This window comes from Manis pentadactyla, chromosome 7 (genome assembly GCF_030020395.1).
Source record: "Manis pentadactyla isolate mManPen7 chromosome 7, mManPen7.hap1, whole genome shotgun sequence".
In the NCBI taxonomy this organism is placed as follows: domain Eukaryota; kingdom Metazoa; phylum Chordata; class Mammalia; order Pholidota; family Manidae; genus Manis; species Manis pentadactyla.
In genome coordinates this window covers 86667117-86687752 of record NC_080025.1, presented here as the reverse complement: position 1 = coordinate 86687752, position 20636 = coordinate 86667117, and the positions used below count along the sequence as shown (strand labels likewise).

Genomic DNA, 20636 nt, shown 5'->3' with positions numbered 1-20636 from the left:
GAAGTGTGGACGCACTCATGATTTTATCTATGTGTTAGAAAAAGGGTGGGAAACTGCCATGCCAAGCATATAAATGAGTAAAATGAAATTAGTGCAAGAGATAATGGAGTACAGAGTAGTGGGCATGCTATGGATTGTGGCAAATATGAACACACAGGTCATGGCCAAAGGGGCAGCTGATAACGGGCTCAGCCAACTGCTGCCCTGCTTTGTTGGCTGCAGAGTGGACTCATTGTTACTGCTAGGTACTGTGTTTTTTCTAGAGAAGCCAGAAGTTCAGATTTTGAAACCAGAAAAGGATTTGAAGCTTATTTTTAAGTGATCATAGCCAATTGAGATTATTTGAAACCACTCCATGAACCAAACAAATGTTGGCAACCTCTGGTTCAGGTCATCTGGACTGGTAGATAAGTGAACTTCAGATGAGTCAGAGTTGGCTGCGTTTTGGTATCACCACTGTTTTTTGAAGAGAGGAAATATAGGCCCAAACCCAGAATACTTGTCCATTCTATTCAGTGGTGGTACTTTGCAATACAAAGTTGGATTATTAATTGTGCTTTTAAGAAAGAACTCTCTTACGAGGATGTAGCATCATCCGAAAGCTTATTTCACTCTGTAGACTGTGAGGAGTCCTGCCTTCTGATTTCAGCTCTGTCCTTAGCACTAGTTTCCAAGTCTGTAGATTCCCCATTCTGGATGAGGATGTGAGGTGCACAATCACCCAGGACTTTTTCCTACTCCATTTCCTCCTTTATTCAGGTATTTCCCTGGAAGGAGCATTCAGGACTCCCCACAATAGAGTGTGTAGTTGCTGTTACCGAGAGAGTTTGGTATTAACTCCTATCAGACAAAAACAGTTTGATCTCATCTTTGAGAAATGCGTGGTTTCTCTGAGACTCAGTTCTGGTTTCCAAACTGCCCAGGAAATTTTGCAGGTGCTAGAGTATTTACTTGTAGAAACAAGGTAGGGGCCAAATGATGGCTCCTTGCTTTCCTATAATAAAAGCAGCTCCTCTTTTTTTATCTTTTTACCCTTTGGGCATCCATTTAGGATTTTTTAACAGGAAGGTTTCTGAGCACAAAACCACTAGCTCAGTCCTTAAAACTTGATCATATTGAATGTTCTCTTCAATTCAAAAATTCTGAGATTGATAACAAGGGGTGAGAGTCCCTTTGCCTTGTGATTACTACTAAACAGCATTTTACGTGTTACCAAAATAACATCAAAGGACAGGCAGGGTATGAGATCTATTCCAACTGGTAATATTCCTTTAAAAACATTTTATCATCTCCTCTCTAACTGCTCTACTTAGAAGAATTTTATTTAAGAAAAAGTAATATCAGCTTGTGGTGCTATGGTTTAAATTCCTGTCTTGGAAATATTATAGGTGAGTGTATTTTCAGATCCTGCAAATAATGGAAAATCATGAAAACTCGAATCAAGGTCCCTGTCCTTAAATGTGTTTCAGTTTGCATTTTGATAGCAGTTTAGAAATGTTCTCGCTTGTTTTGTCACAGACATAATTCACATCTTTCTTCAGGCACTGTAAACAAGAGAAATGGTTTAATGGCCCCATAAAGGCACTCTGCTGATATCTGAGATTAGACCCTTTGGTAATGGATGTTGGTGTGTGTATGTGTGAGTGCTGTGTGTACACAGTGGGGGTGGGGAGCCCTTGGAAGAGGTAAATGTACTGGAAAAGAATCTTTGAGAGGCTCAGATACAGCAAAAGTGGCTTCTGCTTTTCTGTGTGTCTTGGAAGATGGATTTACAGAGCATGTGACACTGTTGTCTTTATTTGTACATGAGCCTTTCCCCTTTGCTTGGGGAATTTAACTGAGTACTAATTGAGGTCATTGTCATCCATTTATCACCTGAAATTGAAGTGATATTAACTTAAAGTGAATGCTTTTCATCTAGTGAGTGTACTCCTAACTACATATATTTGTATAAAAGGCTGCATGCATTTTTTATGCCATGCTTGTATCTGGTCTTAAATAATCTAATTTATGTATACCATTTACTTTTTTTCCCCTTTTACAGATTTTTTTTTTAATTCACTCCTACAGCCAAATGGAAAATTTTCTACAAGCACTTTAGGGTCCACAAAATGATTTGTTTTGACTTTCTCAGTTATGTTTTGTAGACAAGTGTAAAAAATTCTCCACATTATACATAACCATGGTCTAAGTAAATGTCTTGAAATTTCTCAAAGTACATAAATCTGCAGTGTTTTTAGAGCCTCAATATCATGTCATTTTTCATCATCTTGTTTGTGTATAAGCCACACAAGGCTGCGTGCTTGATTTTGAGAGTAAGACAAGAGATAATGTAGCAAAATTACATGTCCTTTGTTAACTAATTAGGCATGACCCCATCACTAGCAGGTATCACTTTTCCATCTGTCCACTTTTAGGTTTTCTTTCTCCTTTTTCATTGTAGACCATAACCTACAACAGTGATTAGCAAACTTTTCCTGTGGAAGGCCAGATAGTAAATAGTTTAGCCTTTGCAGGTCACAGGGTTTCTGTCACAAACAGTTCATTATAACTCAAAGTTAGCCCTAGACTATACCTAAATAAGTGGTTGGGATAGTGTCCCCATAACATTAGGTAAATAACATCATTTACCTAAACAGGTGGGGAGCCAGATTTGGCCCATGGGCTATAATTTGCTAACTGCTGTCCTAGAACATTGTACAGTAGACTATTCTAAATATTCCAAAACAGAATTTTTGAGCAGAGGTCTCCACATCAAAGTCAGGAGACTCACTAAAGCTCTATATTCCTAGCTAGTTTTGCTTCAAAAAGTACAAAGTTGATTCAAAGACATGGCACTGTTTAGAGAAGTAATTAAAAATGTGATGTGTTTCTCTTCCCAGTGTAATTCTTTTGTATTCACAGAAATTGCTACTCTGTTTTACTCTTATGCTAAGGGTTGGGATGAAAGCATAGTGAAAGGTCAGAGGCAAGACAACCCTGCACTATATTTACATTAACTATCTACGTATAGAAGGGGACCTGTCAGTTGTGACATTTTAGTTATCAAAGTCTAGGGGAAGCTTTAGATGCTGGATAGCAACATTTTTTCCTTTGGTGGAATATGAGTGGAGTGAATTTTTTAAATGCCTTTGATAATAATATATCGATACCAACAAATTGAAAGAAAGCAACGCAGCCTAAATGCAAGCGCAAATGCATGAGAAGTGTTTCACAGTGCCGGGAATATATTATTAAGGCCATGTATGCTGAAATATGAATTGCATACACATGAATTAATCAAACTTAAAGAAGACTAGCTAATATCATTATTAGAGAAAACTTTTTTAAGAAACCTTAAAGAAAGCATTAAATAGATCACTATGACTTCTTGATGGGGAGACCCTCTTACTCTTCATCTTCATTCTATAGCTTCATATTCTCTCCCTCTTAGCACCAGGCATAGTATCTGGGCCATAATAAATGAAGGAATGAATGAAGGAATGAATGGGTAAAGAAACATCTGATATGATGTTATAGTGGTGCTCATGCATGAAGGAAATCATAAGTGTGTTTATTCAAAATAAATTTGAATTATATGCTCAAGGGTTCAAGAGTTTTAGCCAAAGCCCAGGGCTATAATTCTTAACCTGTTTTAAGTTAGTTTTACCTCGTTAGTTAGGCGTGAAGCTTAGCTTTTTCATGCCTTTTAAAAAGCTTTCACAAAATGGGAATGATACTAAATGTCCTTGTCTTGAATGATGAGAATGATGAGAATCAGAGTAAGTGGATTCTTTGAAAACTCAACACTATGTAAATTTGAGTTTTTTAAAAGTGATAAAACTAGTCTTTTCTATCACAGTTCCACTCATCCACAGTTCAATAAGTCAATACCTCCAGCTAAACATTATCTTTCTTAAGTTTCCAAGACAGCCTGATTTTCACTGTAGAACTGTCAACAGAAACTCAATTCGTAGATTTCATTGTTTATTCTCTGTACTAACATGAACCCCGTCAATTACAACAAACATGGTCTGTTTTCAATTTAATGGTACAAAAAAATGTTCCAGTGTCATGATTGCTTTGGAAATTGTTCTCCTATGAGCAAATTTTTAAATTCATTAGCTCCATCTCTATTTCAGGTATTCAAATGAGATTTATTATATGTTTATCCTCAACCAAACACATGGTTCTATGCCAGCATTGTTGCTCCTGCTTTTGCTCTTGCTCTTGGAAAACCGAGGGCATTTCTGTGCTTCAGTGGAATTACGACAAGATTGTACCTCCGTTCTAAAATGTAGGCAGAAGAAAATGGAAGCAAGATGATGCTAAGAGGTCATAGTCCTAAAATAAAAAGAATCACTCATTTAACAAATAATTTATGATGAATACCATAACCCCAAGTAAACTTTTGAATTAAGTGGTTAAGTTTATTTTGGAAGTGCTTTAAAAAAGTCCTGGTATTTTGGAGCTCTTAAATTTAACCATTAGAAGAACTCAGTCATCATTAGTCAGGCTTAAGATGTGGTTTTAAAGGTCAAGCCTCCATCAAAGAAAAAAAAAAAACTGCAAGATCCATCTCTGGAGTGTTTTTTTTTTTTTTTTCCGCTTCTCCTTCCAAAGATCTGATTGTCCTGAGGAGTTGTGGATTATAAAAGTTTGCATGGAAATGTGTTTGAGGAATTGCCCAAGGAAGGCTGCTGATTTCATAGATAAATTATCTGAACTGTCTGAAGTCAGGGATAAAGATATAATATCATTTTGAACCATCACTTCTTGTAAATGAAATGAAGGAGTTAACTCACTTGATTTGATACACTAGAAGAAGGAAGGATTCACTTTAATTAAAACTACAAACAATACAGAAGCCTGTAGCTCTGTGTTCCAGACCCAGCAAGGACAGTACAGTCAGCGAAATGAAATGTACCTAGCAGCCTCTGCAGCAGGCTGGAGCCGTGTTCAGTGAAAGTAATTTAATTAGTGTTGATCATGACTCCAGATGATGGTGATTTGATAAGGAATAATTTAGTACTTAACAGCCTTTTACATGCACCAACTCCATGTGGGAAGGTAAAGCAAATTGCACAAAATGAATGTACTGCTTTCACTGGTGCCTGTGCCAGTGAGCTGGAAAACTGCCTGTTAGCAGACGCTCAGTCTCTCAGCCCTGGGATGAAATACCCAACACGTGCCCAGCTCAGCCCTCTCTCTACTACCCTTACTTGAGAAATAAGTAAGAGAAGCCACTTTATGATACAGAATATCCTCCAGGAAGCAGGAAAGTGAGTATGAGGAAAAGAAAGTAGTGTGTAGTTCTTAGACAAAATATTGAAGTCCTTCAGGTTAGCTTCGTTGTTTCCTCGTACACAGCAATTAAAAAATAAAACCCTAGCCAACTCAAATTGATTGGATTACTTATTTGGCTATGATCAAAAAAAAATCACAGTTCTATGGGCCTGTAATGATTAAGAGAGAGGCCTGTACATATTGAATGTGTCATGAAGAGAGTAGGGGAGCCCTAAACTTCTGGGGTTGGAGAACCTGTGAGAATCCCTGAGTGTGGGCATCTAACGAAAAGGAAGACAGTGTGAGTTTCTTCTTCTAAGTTTTTTCAAGTGCTGGACCTGTTGCCTTGTAGCACACACCAGGTGCAGATGTTGCCAAGCATCAACGTGGTTTTGAAATTAGTCCAGCTATGAGAATCACCTAGAAATTTTTTTAAGATACAGAATCCTGATACATATCCCAGCCTTAGTGAAGCAGAATTTCTGGGCGTGGTGTGTGACTTTTCTGGGGCTACCAGAACAAAGTACCACAACCTCAGTGGCTTAGAAACAGACATGATTGTCCCACAGTTCTGCAGGCTGGAAGCCGGAAACAAGGTGTTGGCAGGGTCCTGAGGTGGTGAGGGAATCTATTTTAGATTCTCTCCCTGGCTTCTGGTGGTTTGAAGCTGATCTTTGGCATTCCTTGGCTTGCAGAAGTGTAGCACTCAGATCTCTGCCTTCATCTATACATGGTGTTCACCTGTGTGAGTGTCTCTGAATCTAATTCCCCCCTTTTACAAGGACACCTGTCATTTGGGGTTAGATTCCACCCAAATTACCTTATCTTAGAAGGTCACATACTGAAGTATGTTCATATGTCAGTAATGTGTTCCCGTTTATTCCTGCATAGTGTTCTGTTGTATCAATATGCTACAATTTACTCATTTTCCTGTTAATGAACATTTGAATTTTTCCAGTTTTTGCTATTATGAATAAAGCTGTTATGAACATTCTTATACATGGCCTTTGGTGAACATATGAAGTTAGAACTTCAACATGAACCTGAGGGGGCACAGTTCAACCTATAACATAGGGGTTCTGGAAATTCTGTTTTTTCAAAACTTGTCTGGGTAATTTGATAATTAGCCAGATTTGGGGCTCCTGAGTTTCCAGATCAATTTGCCTCTGATAGCACCTTAGGCACCCTTGTATCCTCTCTTCCTAAGTCAATTCAGGAAATTCATGGAGCCATCTGAAAGCACTAGAGCTCCAGACGGTGTGTCCACTAGGATGATTCATGCTTTTGCCTTGAGATCAATAGCAGTGACAGTTTGACAGGAGGCCACCATTCCTGATAGAACCCCAAACTTGACATTCCTCTCCTGACTCACCTGGGATTATTTATCCTATGAAGTTCAGGTGCATTCTCAGATGCCTGTACTGAAACAGGAGGCCAGACATGTTCAAATACCTTAACTTGTGTAGCATTGTTTGATGTTCCTTTTATTTTCAAACCTTTTTATTGAGATATGCATTCGTTACAATGCAGAAATCTTAAGCATACTGCTTGATGATTTTACATACGAATGTATTCATAGAACCACCACCCAGAGAACTGTTAGCAGGTTACTAGAGCCCTTTCACAGTCATTAATACTCTCAGCCAAATAGAATTGTATGACTATCAGTTAGTTTTGTGTGTTCTTGAAATTCATATACTATATATTCTCTTAAGTTTGGCTTCTTATACTCAACTACTGTCAAAACCATCTATGTTTGTCCATATGTCAGTAATCTGTTCCCTGTTATTCCTGCAGTGTTCCATTGTATCAATATGCTACAATTTACCCATTTTTCTTCTAATGAACACTTGAATTTTTCCAGTTTTTCCTATTGTGAATAAAGCTGTTAGGAACATTTTTATACATGTCTTTTGGTGAACATACGCAGTCCTTTCTCTTGCATATATATACCTAAGAGTGAAATGACTGGATCATAGGGTATATTTATGTCGAGCCTTAGTAGATAACTGCTAAAGACCTTAAGTGTTTACATCAATTAATACTCTCAGGGCACACATGAAAGTTCCTGTTGTTCTGGGTCTTTACAACTTGGCAATGCAGATTTTTTCAAGTTAAGCCATTTTAGAGGGAGGACAGTGATAATCTCCTGTGATTTCATTGCATTTTTCCTGATGAATAAAAATGTTGAATACTTTATATAGGCATTTTTTGTTGTTCATTTGTTTTACCATTTGGATGTCTTCTTTTGTGAACTGCATGCTCAAGTTTTTTGCCAGGTTTTAATTGGGTCATTTGTTCTCTTATTAATTTGTGGCAATTTTTATTATGTTGAATATGAGTTATTTGTCAGCTCTTTCTAATGCAAACATCTTGGAGTGTGGACCCTACTTTGCAGGCTCTTAATAGAGTTTTTCAGTGAAGAGAAGTTCTTAAATTTCAGTGAAGCCTAATTTGTGGATATTTTCTTTTATGGTTAGTCCTTTCTGTGTCCTGTTCACGAATCTTATCCTACCTCATGATCCAAAGGCTTTTAAAATATAGTAATATTGTAGTAATATAGTAATAAATCAACATATAGTCATCTGATATACCTGATATTTTTATAACTGTGATAAACTTTGCATCATATGGCACATTTATTAACTGTTGAGGTCTTACCAGTTTTTATTCATATAAATTAGATCTGCTCTCTCATGTACAATCATTTGTTACTTCTTTGAATGACAAATTGAGTTCCTTAAATGTTGCTACTGCTTTTCCTTAGGAAACTATAAAACCCAATACTTAATCCTAAGTGTGAAGCTTGGGTATATACACTTTACTGTATATGTTCAAAGAAATAATGAATAGTTGAAAACTATTAAGACAGCAACAGGTGTATGGGTTAATGATTGTATAGTACAATGCTTGTCATTCTAAGAAGTAGTGCACACACCCACATACACACACAGGGAGAGCATTTTCTTACACAATTTTACTTTAAATACTTTAAATATTTGTCTTTTTTTTACAACTGAAAACTTTCCATCATGCAAATTTAGGATTTAGCTAAAAGTAAAGAAAATAGTGAACTCCCTTGTACCCATCAGTCAGCTATTAACATGTATCGACACTTTTCTAATTTGATTCATCTCCCAATCATCATTTTTTTCTAGACTATTTTAAAGACAACCCCAGACATTTTACTATTTTCTGTAAATACTTTATGAATATCTAACCTTAAACTTTTTATATTTGTACAACTGCCACTCCTTTTTCACAGTCCAGCAAAATGAACAAGAATTTAAATATCTAATACCTAATCCATATTCAAATGTCTTCTTTGGCACAAAGTTTTCCTCTTATAGTTTGTTCAAATCAGAATCCTAATAAGCCCTTATATTATAATTGATCCTTGGAGTTTTTAAATATCTTCTGTCTAAATGATTAGTAAATTGTTACTTTTTTACTTGGTTAAGTTAATGAACATGAGTACCCCAGGCGTATGAATACACATGTAATTTTTCCTTTGTTTCTATTCCTCTACCCTTTACTTCTAATAGGCATATTAAACACATAATACCACAAGAAAATACTTTGAAACAGACTGCCCAATGAAGTTATTTTATTATTATTTATCATTTTCCTTAGACAAGTAATTTAGCTGAAGTTTATTTGTTTGTTTGGCAAGTAGGTTTTTTATGATGTTTCAAATGGCTCTTGAGTACCATCGAACATTTCTGTCAAAATTATGAGCTTATAAAAGTGAAAAAAAGAAAAAAAGAAAAGAAAATTATGAGCTTATACAAACAAATAGCGTTTATTAATTTCCTGTAGCCTGGTAGTTCTCGATATCAAATTGTTTGAAAATTATATTTGACATTCAAACTAGTACAAGTTTATAATGCTGTAATGTCATGATCAAGATTGAATGTTATCATAAACCACAAAGTTTCTTTTCTCATACTGTCTTTTATAGAAAATGGTCTTAATATTTTGTGTTTTAATTCCATTTTTTATAGGAGCTAGAATAAATCTCCAAAATGTCCTTTTTGTGTTTATCCCTTGATTAGTCATACCTATGCATATTGCACATGAAAATAAAATCTATTATCATGTCTACTTTATCCCTTTTACAAAATTTTCTATTTATCCTAAGATTTCAATTATTGTAATAGTATCTCTAATAGGTACTTTTTAAAATTTCATATGGAGGAATAAAAAGTAAATAGCATTAGTTATTTAGTGATTTTAAATCTATGATTCCCCCAAAATATACATATTCCTCTTAGCCTTCATATTTTATATGATTTTTGCATTATATTACATATTAATGATAATATGTATAACCATACATTAATCATGAAAGAAAAGGAAACATTATTTTATATAAAATGTTTTGTGGTAGACTACATGTGACAAATAATGTTCAATTATTTTTTATATTTCATCTTCACAATTCTGGTAAGTAGCTAGGTATTTTTATCTCTCTTTTATAAATGAGTGTTGGCCTCAAAGAGACTGTTTTTGTCCAAATTATCATCAGTTACCACTGGATCTGTACATGGATTTTTCTTTCCCTTAGTCCAGTTGTCATTCCATTAGACCATTAACATAGGTGAATTTGAGATATTTTGCTTTCAAGAATACTTAAAATTATGTTCTATTATTCAGTTAATTCTTGGATAATCTGTTGTACTTTTTCTGCTTTATCATTGGAAATCTTTCTGAAATGTTTTCAAAATTTAATTTCTGAAAAATTGAGCATCTAATATTAATATCAATGAAGCAAAGGACAAGTGATTCACTTTAAGTAATGAGAGAGTTCCAGCATGCATTTTGTTGCACAATAAAAGCAGAAAAGGTATAGTATACAAAGATTCTCCAGAATCTCCCATGAAATTCGTCAAATGTGATTTTTTTATATATATGTAAGTTAAAGTTAATATGAAATGCTAATGACATTTTAACCAAGAGATATAGAAAAGATTAAATTACTTAATTCCTAACTGCATTTCACTTTTGTGGGTATTTTTGTTTTGTTTTCTAGTGGCTTTTCATGGCCTACCACTGAAAATCAAGAAAGAACCTCACAGTCCGTGTTCAGAACTTAGCTCTGCCTGCAGTCAGGAACAGCCCTTTAAATTCAGCTATGGAGAAAAGTGCCTCTACAATGTCAGGTAAAACAATCAAGTGTATATATAGAGGATGGTGGTTCTTACTGAAACAAAAAGTCCGGAATAAATAAAATCTCAAGTCATATTTTGTGAGAGACATCTTCAGCATATAACAAGCTAATTAGGTAATGTGTTTAGCAGAACTTTGAAGAACCGTTTACCATCTGATCCCACACTTTTAGAATCATTGTAAAGCAATAATTTTCATCCAGATCATTAGTTGCTTTTCTATGTAGTATCAAAATTACTTTTCAATGTAGTGATGCATCCTAGGTTTGAAAAGAGGGTCTTAGTTGGCTTGAGCAGCTATTGAAGGTTCTCATTAGAATGAATGCATTATGCACTCTAGATAGTGTGTGGGAAAAAAATGAAACATTTGGCAGGTCTAAGCAGTACATTAGTTATCTGACAGGCTTTGCAGATGATCTATAAGATGCGTTCACAGACAATTGCAATAAAGTTAGAATTTTATAAGGCTTAGCAGAGGCTATTATCTATTAAAAAGCCAGTTGTTCCTTCTGGTGATAATAAAGGGTGGAGCAGTGAAAGCACCTTACTCATTGCTTAGAAAATTTGATAACATATATTTCATTAAAAACCCTTCACAGTAAATTGCATTCTCTTACTTTTCATATTGGCCTCTAATTGCATAAGGAAAAAGTTGGCTCTGTATACTGAATACTGTTATTTTCAATTATAATAGAAACTTAGTTCTTAAAGGTTCATTTGGAAACATAAAAATGATTACACATATTTGCAGTTTTATAAATTACATCAACTCAGGTTAATAATACATTATGATCCAAAGAGGTCTTCTATATTCTCATGTGTTTGCTACATATATGCTCTAATATCCAAGATATGTAAAGTTCAAGAAACTTAGATAGTACAGTCTCCATGGCAGCTGATTATCTTAGAGAAATTAAGAGCCAGCTCAACTGAAATTGCAAAGCTTTTATGGAAAAGGTTTCTTGTAGAAGCTATTCAAGCAATACTGAGATCAGATAAAACAATATTGGTCAATTGGCCACTCTGAGTGTAATTTTTGCATTTTCTCTTTAAGAGTACTTTGCATTCACAAATAATTGTTTAACATATTGAGGAATTTTTAATTAATGAACTAATAGAATTGTCATTGCATTTCAGCATTGATCAGTAGTGTGACTGTGAAATAACTACTGCTTTATATGACATATCTGACATTCATAAACTAATAGTAGAGGAATTGTCTCAATATTTTAAGATTCTTAGAGAAAAATAATTCCCACAGCGAGATATAGACTAAATTCTGGTACTTCCATTTCTACACAAATAATATAACTCCATACAGCATTCCATGGGGGAAAAAGTAATATCCTAGGGCAGCAAATGTGTCATTTTTTTCTTTTTACATGGAAGTGAGACAGGTGAACCATTAAAAAAAAAAAGTGGGCACTCATTCAGGAATATTAGTAAAGGAAATAGATAAAACCAAACATAAAATGACTACTACTGGCTTTGCTTTAAAGCAAGAGTAGACTGCGCAACCCCTACTTGTTCACTTCTGTAAAAGTACTTTTGCACTTGGATATAATTCTAATGTGTAGATGGAGCAACAGAGTAAATCATTATATAGCCCAATTCAAAAAGAACATTCCTTTTTTAAAGAGAAAATGTATTGGTGATTTTTTTTTTTAATTATGAAAGGAAATAGAGTATTTTAACCAATAACCAGTAAAATTTGTTTTCAGTACATTTTGGGTTAAAAAGTTAGTTAACTCACACTCCTGAGAGCTACACATAGGAATGCAGCTTAAAATCATAATGTAGATAACATCATTTTGTACCTCTTAAACTCCAAGAAAGCTCAAATATATCAGAAACATTTTCATTTGTCTCATTAATCCTTAATGTACCATGTGAGGAAGCTAGTGCTAGGCATCATTTCTTTTAGATAAAAAAATGAAAATAAGGCAAAATCATTGTCTTCTTAAAATTCTACAACAAAAAATGTTAAGTCAGGTATGGTCTCCATTTTATTAATAACTGATGTGAGGCCTTGTTCTAAAATCTTACACAATATGAAAGAATTATAATAATCAGAAACTTTTAATGATTTAGAAAATATCAAACTTGCTCAAGGAGTCATATCAAGAACAGATGGAAATAATGCCTCTGTTCTCATAGACAGTGATTTTCCTTATGCTAAGTTATTTGTATATGCATTAGAAATATTTTATGCTATTACCAAGTTATGTATTAATTATCCTATTTTATGTATAAGTGTGTGATTATTTTTGACGATTACATGTTCTAGAATAACAAAAACCAAGAAACATAAAATTCTAACTTAGTTATAGTGAAAGCCTAAACTATGTTTTCTTCTCTTGGGTTGCAAAAAAAAAAAATTTAATGGCTCCAGAATATTCTCTTTACTTTGTCCCTTGGGTAGTGCCTATGATCAGAAGCCACAAGTGGGAATGAGGCCCTCCAACCCCCCAACACCATCCAGCACTCCAGTGTCCCCACTACATCATGCATCTCCAAACTCAACTCATAATCCGAAACCTGACCGCGCCTTCCCAGCTCACCTCCCTCCATCGCAGTCCATACAAGACAGCACCTACCCCATGGACCACAGGTAAGCTGCAAATACCACTTTTTAAAACACTTTTTAGCGTTCTTGGAAGAAATTACCACTATCTAATACTTATAGTGGATTTAAGGTGAGCATATTAATTTTGCACATCTGTGCAAAATATTTTTCGAACGCTTGCTCTAACTATAGTTATAAATAATTTGTGAAAGTCATTTATAAACCTTCCTTTTCTAAACATTTAAATTGGTTGCTAAAATGGAAAATTAATCTATATACTGACATTTGAACACTTCCCTTTTGCCTTGCTTGAATTAAATTGCTTCACTTAAACTTTAAATCAGACCATCCCGTTTTTATGAGCATATGTGTGTACTTGTTCTATAAAGTTAGGAGACCAATTTTAGTAGGTGGCTTATGGAATTAGGGTCTTTACCTTAAATTGAATGGTTTGGCTGTACAGTTCTGCAGAATAAAACTTACTTGGTTAAAACTATTTTCCATCCTTTCCCAGTGATGATTATTTAATGTCAATAAATGCATGACCGTGAACACTGAGAATATAAAGTTCAAGAGGTAGAGACTGAATTAGTATTATTTACAAAGGAGCAAGGCAAGAACTGGAGTGTGGAGCTAGGGAGAATGCTGTGGTGGCTAATTCTTGACTCCTAGAGATGGATATGTTCACATTCAAATAAAATATTGGAGAGCCTTTAGAGGTCTTACTTAAAACATGGGTTGATTATGTACAGCATCCTTTCTTGATTTCTACCTTGTGCTCAAATAGAGCCTAGTATGCTAGGAAATGTTTAACAGCAGGCTCTATGGTCAGATAAACCAAAAGACCTGATCTGCACCAGGTGAGATGAGTTTGTGATGTAACTATTCCCCCAAGGCCTACCCCAAGCTATCAGTGTGACAGCTCTGAATGTGGAATTGGAAAGAAATGTCCAGTAGCACACTTTTATGTCATATTTCTACCATGCAGTTACACTGGACATAACCTCAAGAGCATAATTAGTAGTAGGAAGTGATGAGTTTTGAGTATTTATTAATTACCTTTGCTTTTAAAATAAACATTTTTAAAATTATAGACTTAGATAATTTTAATTCTTAATAATGGCTGTGTTCAATAATTGGCTCACAAAATTCCTGAAAATCTAACAGTGAGCCAGTACAAACTGGCAGCTTTCTGAAAATAAGGGACTACTCAATTCTGGTTTTTATAGGTTATTGAATGGGGCTCAAATTCACCAAATCTCTGTTGCTATGAAGGGACAAGACAAAAGTATTCTTTATAATGTGAAACTAAGCCATATCTTTCCTCCCTTTGTTTCCATTCCTAAGCCCTCTTGTGCTTTAGTCATGAAATGCTTCTGTTTCCTTCCCCTTCTCAACCCGTAGACTGGAGACCTTGTCAAAGTGTAATGGTATGTGCATCTGTGTAAACAGTTTTGTAAATACAGATGAAAGAAATCTTTTTGCAGGGTGGGCCATTAAACAGATGCACATTATGCAGGACTAAAAGGGAAAAAGGATTCAAACGAGAAAAGCAAGTTTTTTGTCCACTTCTGTGACTTGCCAGAATTCCTGAGACCAGAGTCTCTCACACTTCAAATGAGGGTCAGAATTACAGAATGTGTAGCTTGGTCTTCGTGTGAAATAGTTATGTCTTACGGAAGGTGTCTGCTGGACAAGCAGTACACCTATGTTTAGGTGACCTAACTTGAAAGGCTTTAGCCAAATCCATTTTGGTTTCTCTACTTGAAGTCAGGTATTTGAGACTGAGAACAGCCGGCCCGGAACTAGAGCAGGGAAGCTCAGGGTCTTTTCCCACTGCCCCCCACTGAGTTTGGAGGACAGTACCAGCTGGCCAATCCCAGGAAAATCTCTGAAGCCGTATGTTTCCGAGGAGGATTTCTTGGAGAGCTCTAGCCAACAAATGACAGTCCATCAGTTATAAAAGGCAAATTTGCTCTGGGAACAGATCCTTTCCCCAAATAGCCCCCTCCAGCCCGGGCACCCCACCTCACTCTGGGAATGCTTCAGTGCCAACCAGGCTGCACCCTGCTTGCTTTCCTCAGGCTCACTCTGCTCCTCGGGCCAGCCCCTTGGCGCCACTCCTGAACCCACTGTGCAGGAGCCATCTCTCCTCTCCTCAGTGTTTCCCACCACTTGTACGCTGCTGCTCTTTATCCAAGAGTTCATCAGCCTCCTCTCGTTACCCATGAACTCTTCCCGAAGCTACTTGAGTCACTTTCCCTTTACCATTGGTCAGGGGTTCATACGAACAGCACCACACACTTGTAGCTGTCTATGAAGTATGTGAGTTTGATATATATATGGTTCTCAGCAAGTACCAACTAGAATCAGCTTGAGTTGTAAAAACAAATGGCTTGATTCCTTACGAAGCTTTTAGTATAAGTATTATCAACTTCCTTTTAAGGCTTCACTAGTGGGCTGGTTTCTTATTTTAACTTCAAGTTACAATTTTCTGATTCACTCCTTGACAGGTCTTAATGATAATTTCTGTTTCTTTTTTTGGCTAATGAAATAAGCAAGAGAAGGGAAATGAATGCAGTGCCAGTCAGCCTAACTGTTTCGCAATACCCAAGTTTCTAAGTTTATTTTCTGCAGGTGTAGGTGGAATTTCAGTGCTTTCCATGGCAGCCGGTGAGCCTGGAGTTAAATCACAGGGTGGGGTGTTCATAGAAATAGTAAAGTGATTGCTTTGCTGTTCTTTAGCTTTCAGATTATTTTTGTGTGGCATTACCAAAATTAAATCTTAACTTTCCAAATTAAAGTCTCAGAAATGATTTTAGTATTGGGGGAGTTAATAGGCTTATATTTGCTAATAGAAATGTTGGATAGGTTATTTTTAAGCACTCTTGGAGTATTTTAAAAATACTTTTAAAGTACTATTAATCCACATCTTGTGGTGGGTCAATGATATGGATGAGAAACACAACTGAACAATTATAAGATTAGCCATATCTGAATAGTATAACCAAAAAGGAGCTTAGAGGCCTACTTTCAGCCTTCTGCCAAGGTTTCGGAACTTCCTCATGCTCTAACAGCATGACCTGTCCCGAATCTGTGTGGTGTACATGTTATTTCCATCTTTGGAAGTCTGCTGTATGTTTTATGCTTATTATTACCAACCTGATATTTTCTTTGAAGCCATTGGAAGCCAGTATGTTCTGTGTCACTGTTGACAGTAAAGAGGTGGTCTTTTAAAAAAACAGCTTGCATTTCAGTCTTTATCATATTTCCCAGTTCTATTTCTTACTAGAATATAATGTTATTTAGGCGTTGTTGAAGATTTGCGTTCTGAGAAGAGAGTCATTCCTCTCTTGCTTCCTCAGTAACTGATGGTAAGGGAAGGAAAACCAACAAGTAGGTTTTTATTTGGTTGATTTTTTTTTTATTGTTGATTAGTTTAGCACAGAATTAAAAAAAGATGTATGTAGTTTGAAATCAAATTCTTTTTCTTTCTACTGTTTTTCTTTATAATTACTTGAGACCGTCTTAATGTGGAAACTTTGTAAATAATCCAGTTGATTTAGAATTGGGTATTTTAACTGTTATGGCCTGTATTTATTTCCTTACAATAGTAGACTTTTCTATCCCTACACAAAGCACACATTTAACTTACTGTAACATACTGAAATGTGCTGCATCGGACTAATCAGAAGGGGGATGCAAGTCATATTATGGTTAAAAAGCACATTGCTGACCCAGGAAAGAGAAATCTAGTCAAAGATTCACACTTCAGGTCAGTTGGTATCATGTTCATTAACTAAGCAGTTAAAAATCATACAAGTATTTTAAGTAGTATTCCTTGTTACCATTTTATGTGAAACATGCTCTCTTATTTCCCAGATTTCGCCGCCAGCTTTCTGAACCCTGTAATTCATTTCCTCCTCTGCCAACAATGCCAAGGGAAGGACGTCCTATATACCAACGGCAGATGTCTGAGCCAAACATCCCTTTCCCACCTCACGGCTTTAAGCAGGAATACCACGACCCAGTGTATGAGCACAGCACCATGGTTGGTGGTACGGCCAGCCAAAGCTTCCCTCCTCCTCTGATGATTAAACAGGAACCCAGAGATTTTGCATATGATTCAGGTAGGCCCATGCTGTAAGTTACATTTAAGACATTGTTTCATTTGCTTCTCACTTCGATTAGAGTTGATGTTATAGTGGGGTTGTTGGGGTGGGGGGGGAGCGCCTGACCATTTTTTTTGTGGAATCTTTACAATTTTATTCTGTCTCTGAATTTTGTCTGTATGTAAAGGGTTGGATCATCAGAACATTTTGGCATGAGCTGGTGGCTAAAAGCGTCTGGGATTGAAATCAGTCCAAAGAAAAGTGTAATTTGTAAAATTAGGCACATTCTCAGCCCAAGGGAGTAACATTGTAATTATTTTCTTGATTCTGGGCTCTCTTTCCATTTTGCTACTGTAGCACTATTTAATAACAATGTTTATAGAAAGTAATATTCTTCTGTACTGAGTCACTTACCACTTATAACTGTTTGTTTGTTTCCTTTATTGGTGGCAATGTTCCAAGGGTCCAGAAGTAAGGATTCTTACATATTAGGAGAGGAGTAGAAAAAATACAGATTTATGGTTTATTCATAGAGCTTAGCATTAGTCTCACTGAGCCATAAAGGCTTTACAAATATTATATCAAGATGGAGAAGGGAGTTCCCTGAAAGTAAGGAGCACTTAAATCTATTGCAAATGTTACCACCACCTTTGCCATATTTGAGCTTAAGACTTGGAAGAGTTACCTCATCAGTGCTCAGTGTCTCCTGTTATAATCTCAAAGTTGGGACAAGTGCTTTTCAGACATCTCAGCAATTTCGAAAAAAAACTGTGAAAACTAATGCTTACAAGAAAAATGCTATATACCTGTAAAATATCATTATTGTCACTGTGGTCAGTAGATGGTTGTAGGCTTGGCAGTATTTGAAAACAATGTAATTTCCTTTTGTTTGCATGCAAAATTATACTTTATGAAGAAACTATTGCTTCTCTATGTTTTTCCATCAGTTCTACTTAAGAAATAAAATTGTCTCTAGGTCTTAGTTTCCAACTTGCATAAAATTACCAGCTTTATTATGAGCTTCCCTTAAAGCTCTGCAAAAGGGAGCCCTGCAACAGATAAGGTCCCTCTGTCCACCTTTCGTCACTGGGGAAGAAGTTCAAAAGACTAAGAGGAATTGCCCATTCAGAGCCCATACCTCCACTTCTAGAAAGTACACCAGCTACCCGGGTCCATGAATCCCCAGCATGTCCCGAGTTCGTTTCTAGGGCCTGAGCAGGTTCATCCCAGGCCCAGTTTTCTTAAGACAGAGCAGACTGCTCCTGTGTGTACCCCTAAGCCCAAGGACGTTGCCATAGGGCAGCTGTTTGCGGGAATGAGAATGGAGCTTGGACGTGCCCACATGCTTGCAGACAAGACCCTGTGGTGTGGCACAGTGTGGGGTTGTGTGCTCAATGACAGGAAGAGAGGTAGGAAGAGGAGTGGGTTGGGGTCTGAAGACTGGAAGCTATCTCCACACCCTCCAGTTCCTGTGTTAATCTTAGAGATTTTCTCAAATTCTAGATTTTTGACCTAGTTTTCCAGGTTATGATAGTATATTTCCAAGGAATGGGAGGAGAGAATGTATTTCTTTATCAGTTTGTTGACTGGCTTATAATTTCAAAAATTTAAACATATGGTATGACGGCCTTTATTTGAGTTCCTGCCTCAGGCTCTGTAATTTGGAAACTATCCTAAACTCTACCGTAGTAGTTTCAGTTTATAATCTTCTATACTTGTCCATAATATACATCCATAATTAAGAATCCTATAGTACAGTGGGCATTATTATAGATTGGGTTCGATTTTCTCTGTAAATCTCAAATTCTGTTAACTGATGTTATTCTTATTCACAAAACCACATTTTGCTTTTAAAATTCACCATGCTTTCAAGAAACTTTACAGGGAATCGTAGAAAATAGCCCAAATAATTGGTTTAAAATGACTTAAAGGACATCACATTTAAAAAGTTCACGTATTCTAGAAATGTTTTTTAATATTTTAACTACAAGATTAACTGAAATTGTTTTGTGATTTGTTCTGTGTATATATTCTGTATGTATATATTTGTTATATATGTTTTATATATAATATTAGTTATTAAAAATTCTCATATTTATATTATATATAAAAGTATATGTTAACATCGGGTTGAGGATGTATAACTTTTCTTGAGAAGATGTGACCCAAACAAGAAAGATTTAAATAATCCAAGGAAGGCAAAAATATAGGAGCTCATGCTGTAAGATTTAATTACATTGTTTGTGGGCCATGTATAATATGAACTTCAGAGTCAGTCACTGTCTGACTCTCAACAGCACAGATTCAGTCACTTAAAACCTAAAAAGCATAGTCTAAGTCTTAGCTCAGGCTGCTTTAATAAAACACCACTGATTGGAAGCTTAAACAGCAGATATTTATTTCTCACAGTTCTGCAGGCTGGAAAGTAAGTCCAAGATAAGATGCCAGCAGACTCAGTTCCCAGTGAGGGCCCTCTTCCTGGCTTGAAGAGGGCCACTTTCTTACTCACTGTGTCCTCGTGTCTGAGAGAGAGTATGCTAGCTCTGGCCTCTCTTCTACTTACAAGGACACTAATCCCGCCATTGGGGCCCCATCCTCACGACCTCATCTAACCCTAATGACCTCTCTCATGCCCCACCTCCAAATACCATCACACTGGCATTAGAGTTTCAACAGTGTATTTTGTGGGACACAATCAGTTCAGTCCATAACAGTCCAGTGTCCTGTTGTAAAGACATGGCATCTCTTTTGTAAGTGTACCGTATACCTCGCAAGTAACTTTAGAATACCTGTTTAGCGTTTGAGAGCTATTAATTTATGTGATTTTCTCTTCTCCAAATTATATTTCAGATTGTGAAAGATGTGTAACACCTTTGAATTCTAATTTCAATAGTGCCAATAGGACACAGTTCTGTTCTGCTTGAGGAGTTAAATAGTAAAGTTGTATCTTTTGGATGTGGTCTAAAAGAACTGTAGTAATAGTGTATGTAACCAGGGTCTATGAAAAATTAATCTGTGAGTATCAAAATGTATTTTGCTAGCCACCAAATTGCTGCAGTTAAGCTGACGTGTCTGTTTGTGTCATACACTGCCATCAACAAGTATGATCTCCAGATATTTTGTTATTAATTCACTTATCCTTGTTGAGAGCACTTTAAATAACCTTTTAAGAAAATCTAAGGTATTTATTACTGAATCATTGATTTCTTGGTTCATTTACTGATGTTGAACAAATAACACATTAGAAAATATTTTATGTGATTTAAAAACAATACAAAAAATGTTTTATAGTCAGTTTTCTGAGCATCTTTGATCCAAAGGTTGTCCTTTCAGAAGGGCTCTAGAAATCTTTATTGCTTAATTCAGTATAACATAAATGTTGTGAAAATAAAAGCAGCTTTGTAAGTGAAAAGGCAGCATGATTATGCTCTAATAAAGCCTGACATTAATTATGACATGGGAAATGGAAGGTCTATTAGTTATAATTATAATTACAGGAATGCAATTTCAACTGCTGAGTATTTA

General features: G+C 35.9%; 1 protein-coding gene across 6 annotated transcripts in view; it reads left to right on the top strand.

Annotated features, from left to right (window-relative positions):
• ETV1 (ETS variant transcription factor 1) overlaps positions 1 to 20636 on the top strand; it is an 87579-nt gene that overhangs the window by 36042 nt on the left and 30901 nt on the right. For all 6 annotated transcript variants that reach the window (XM_036894496.2, XM_036894495.2, XM_036894497.2 and 3 more), the window contains 3 exons: positions 10298 to 10427; positions 12856 to 13044; positions 16882 to 17129. In XM_036894496.2, coding sequence (XP_036750391.2) covers positions 10298 to 10427; positions 12856 to 13044; positions 16882 to 17129 — 567 coding nt within the window. The remainder of the gene's footprint in view (positions 1 to 10297; positions 10428 to 12855; positions 13045 to 16881; positions 17130 to 20636) is intronic.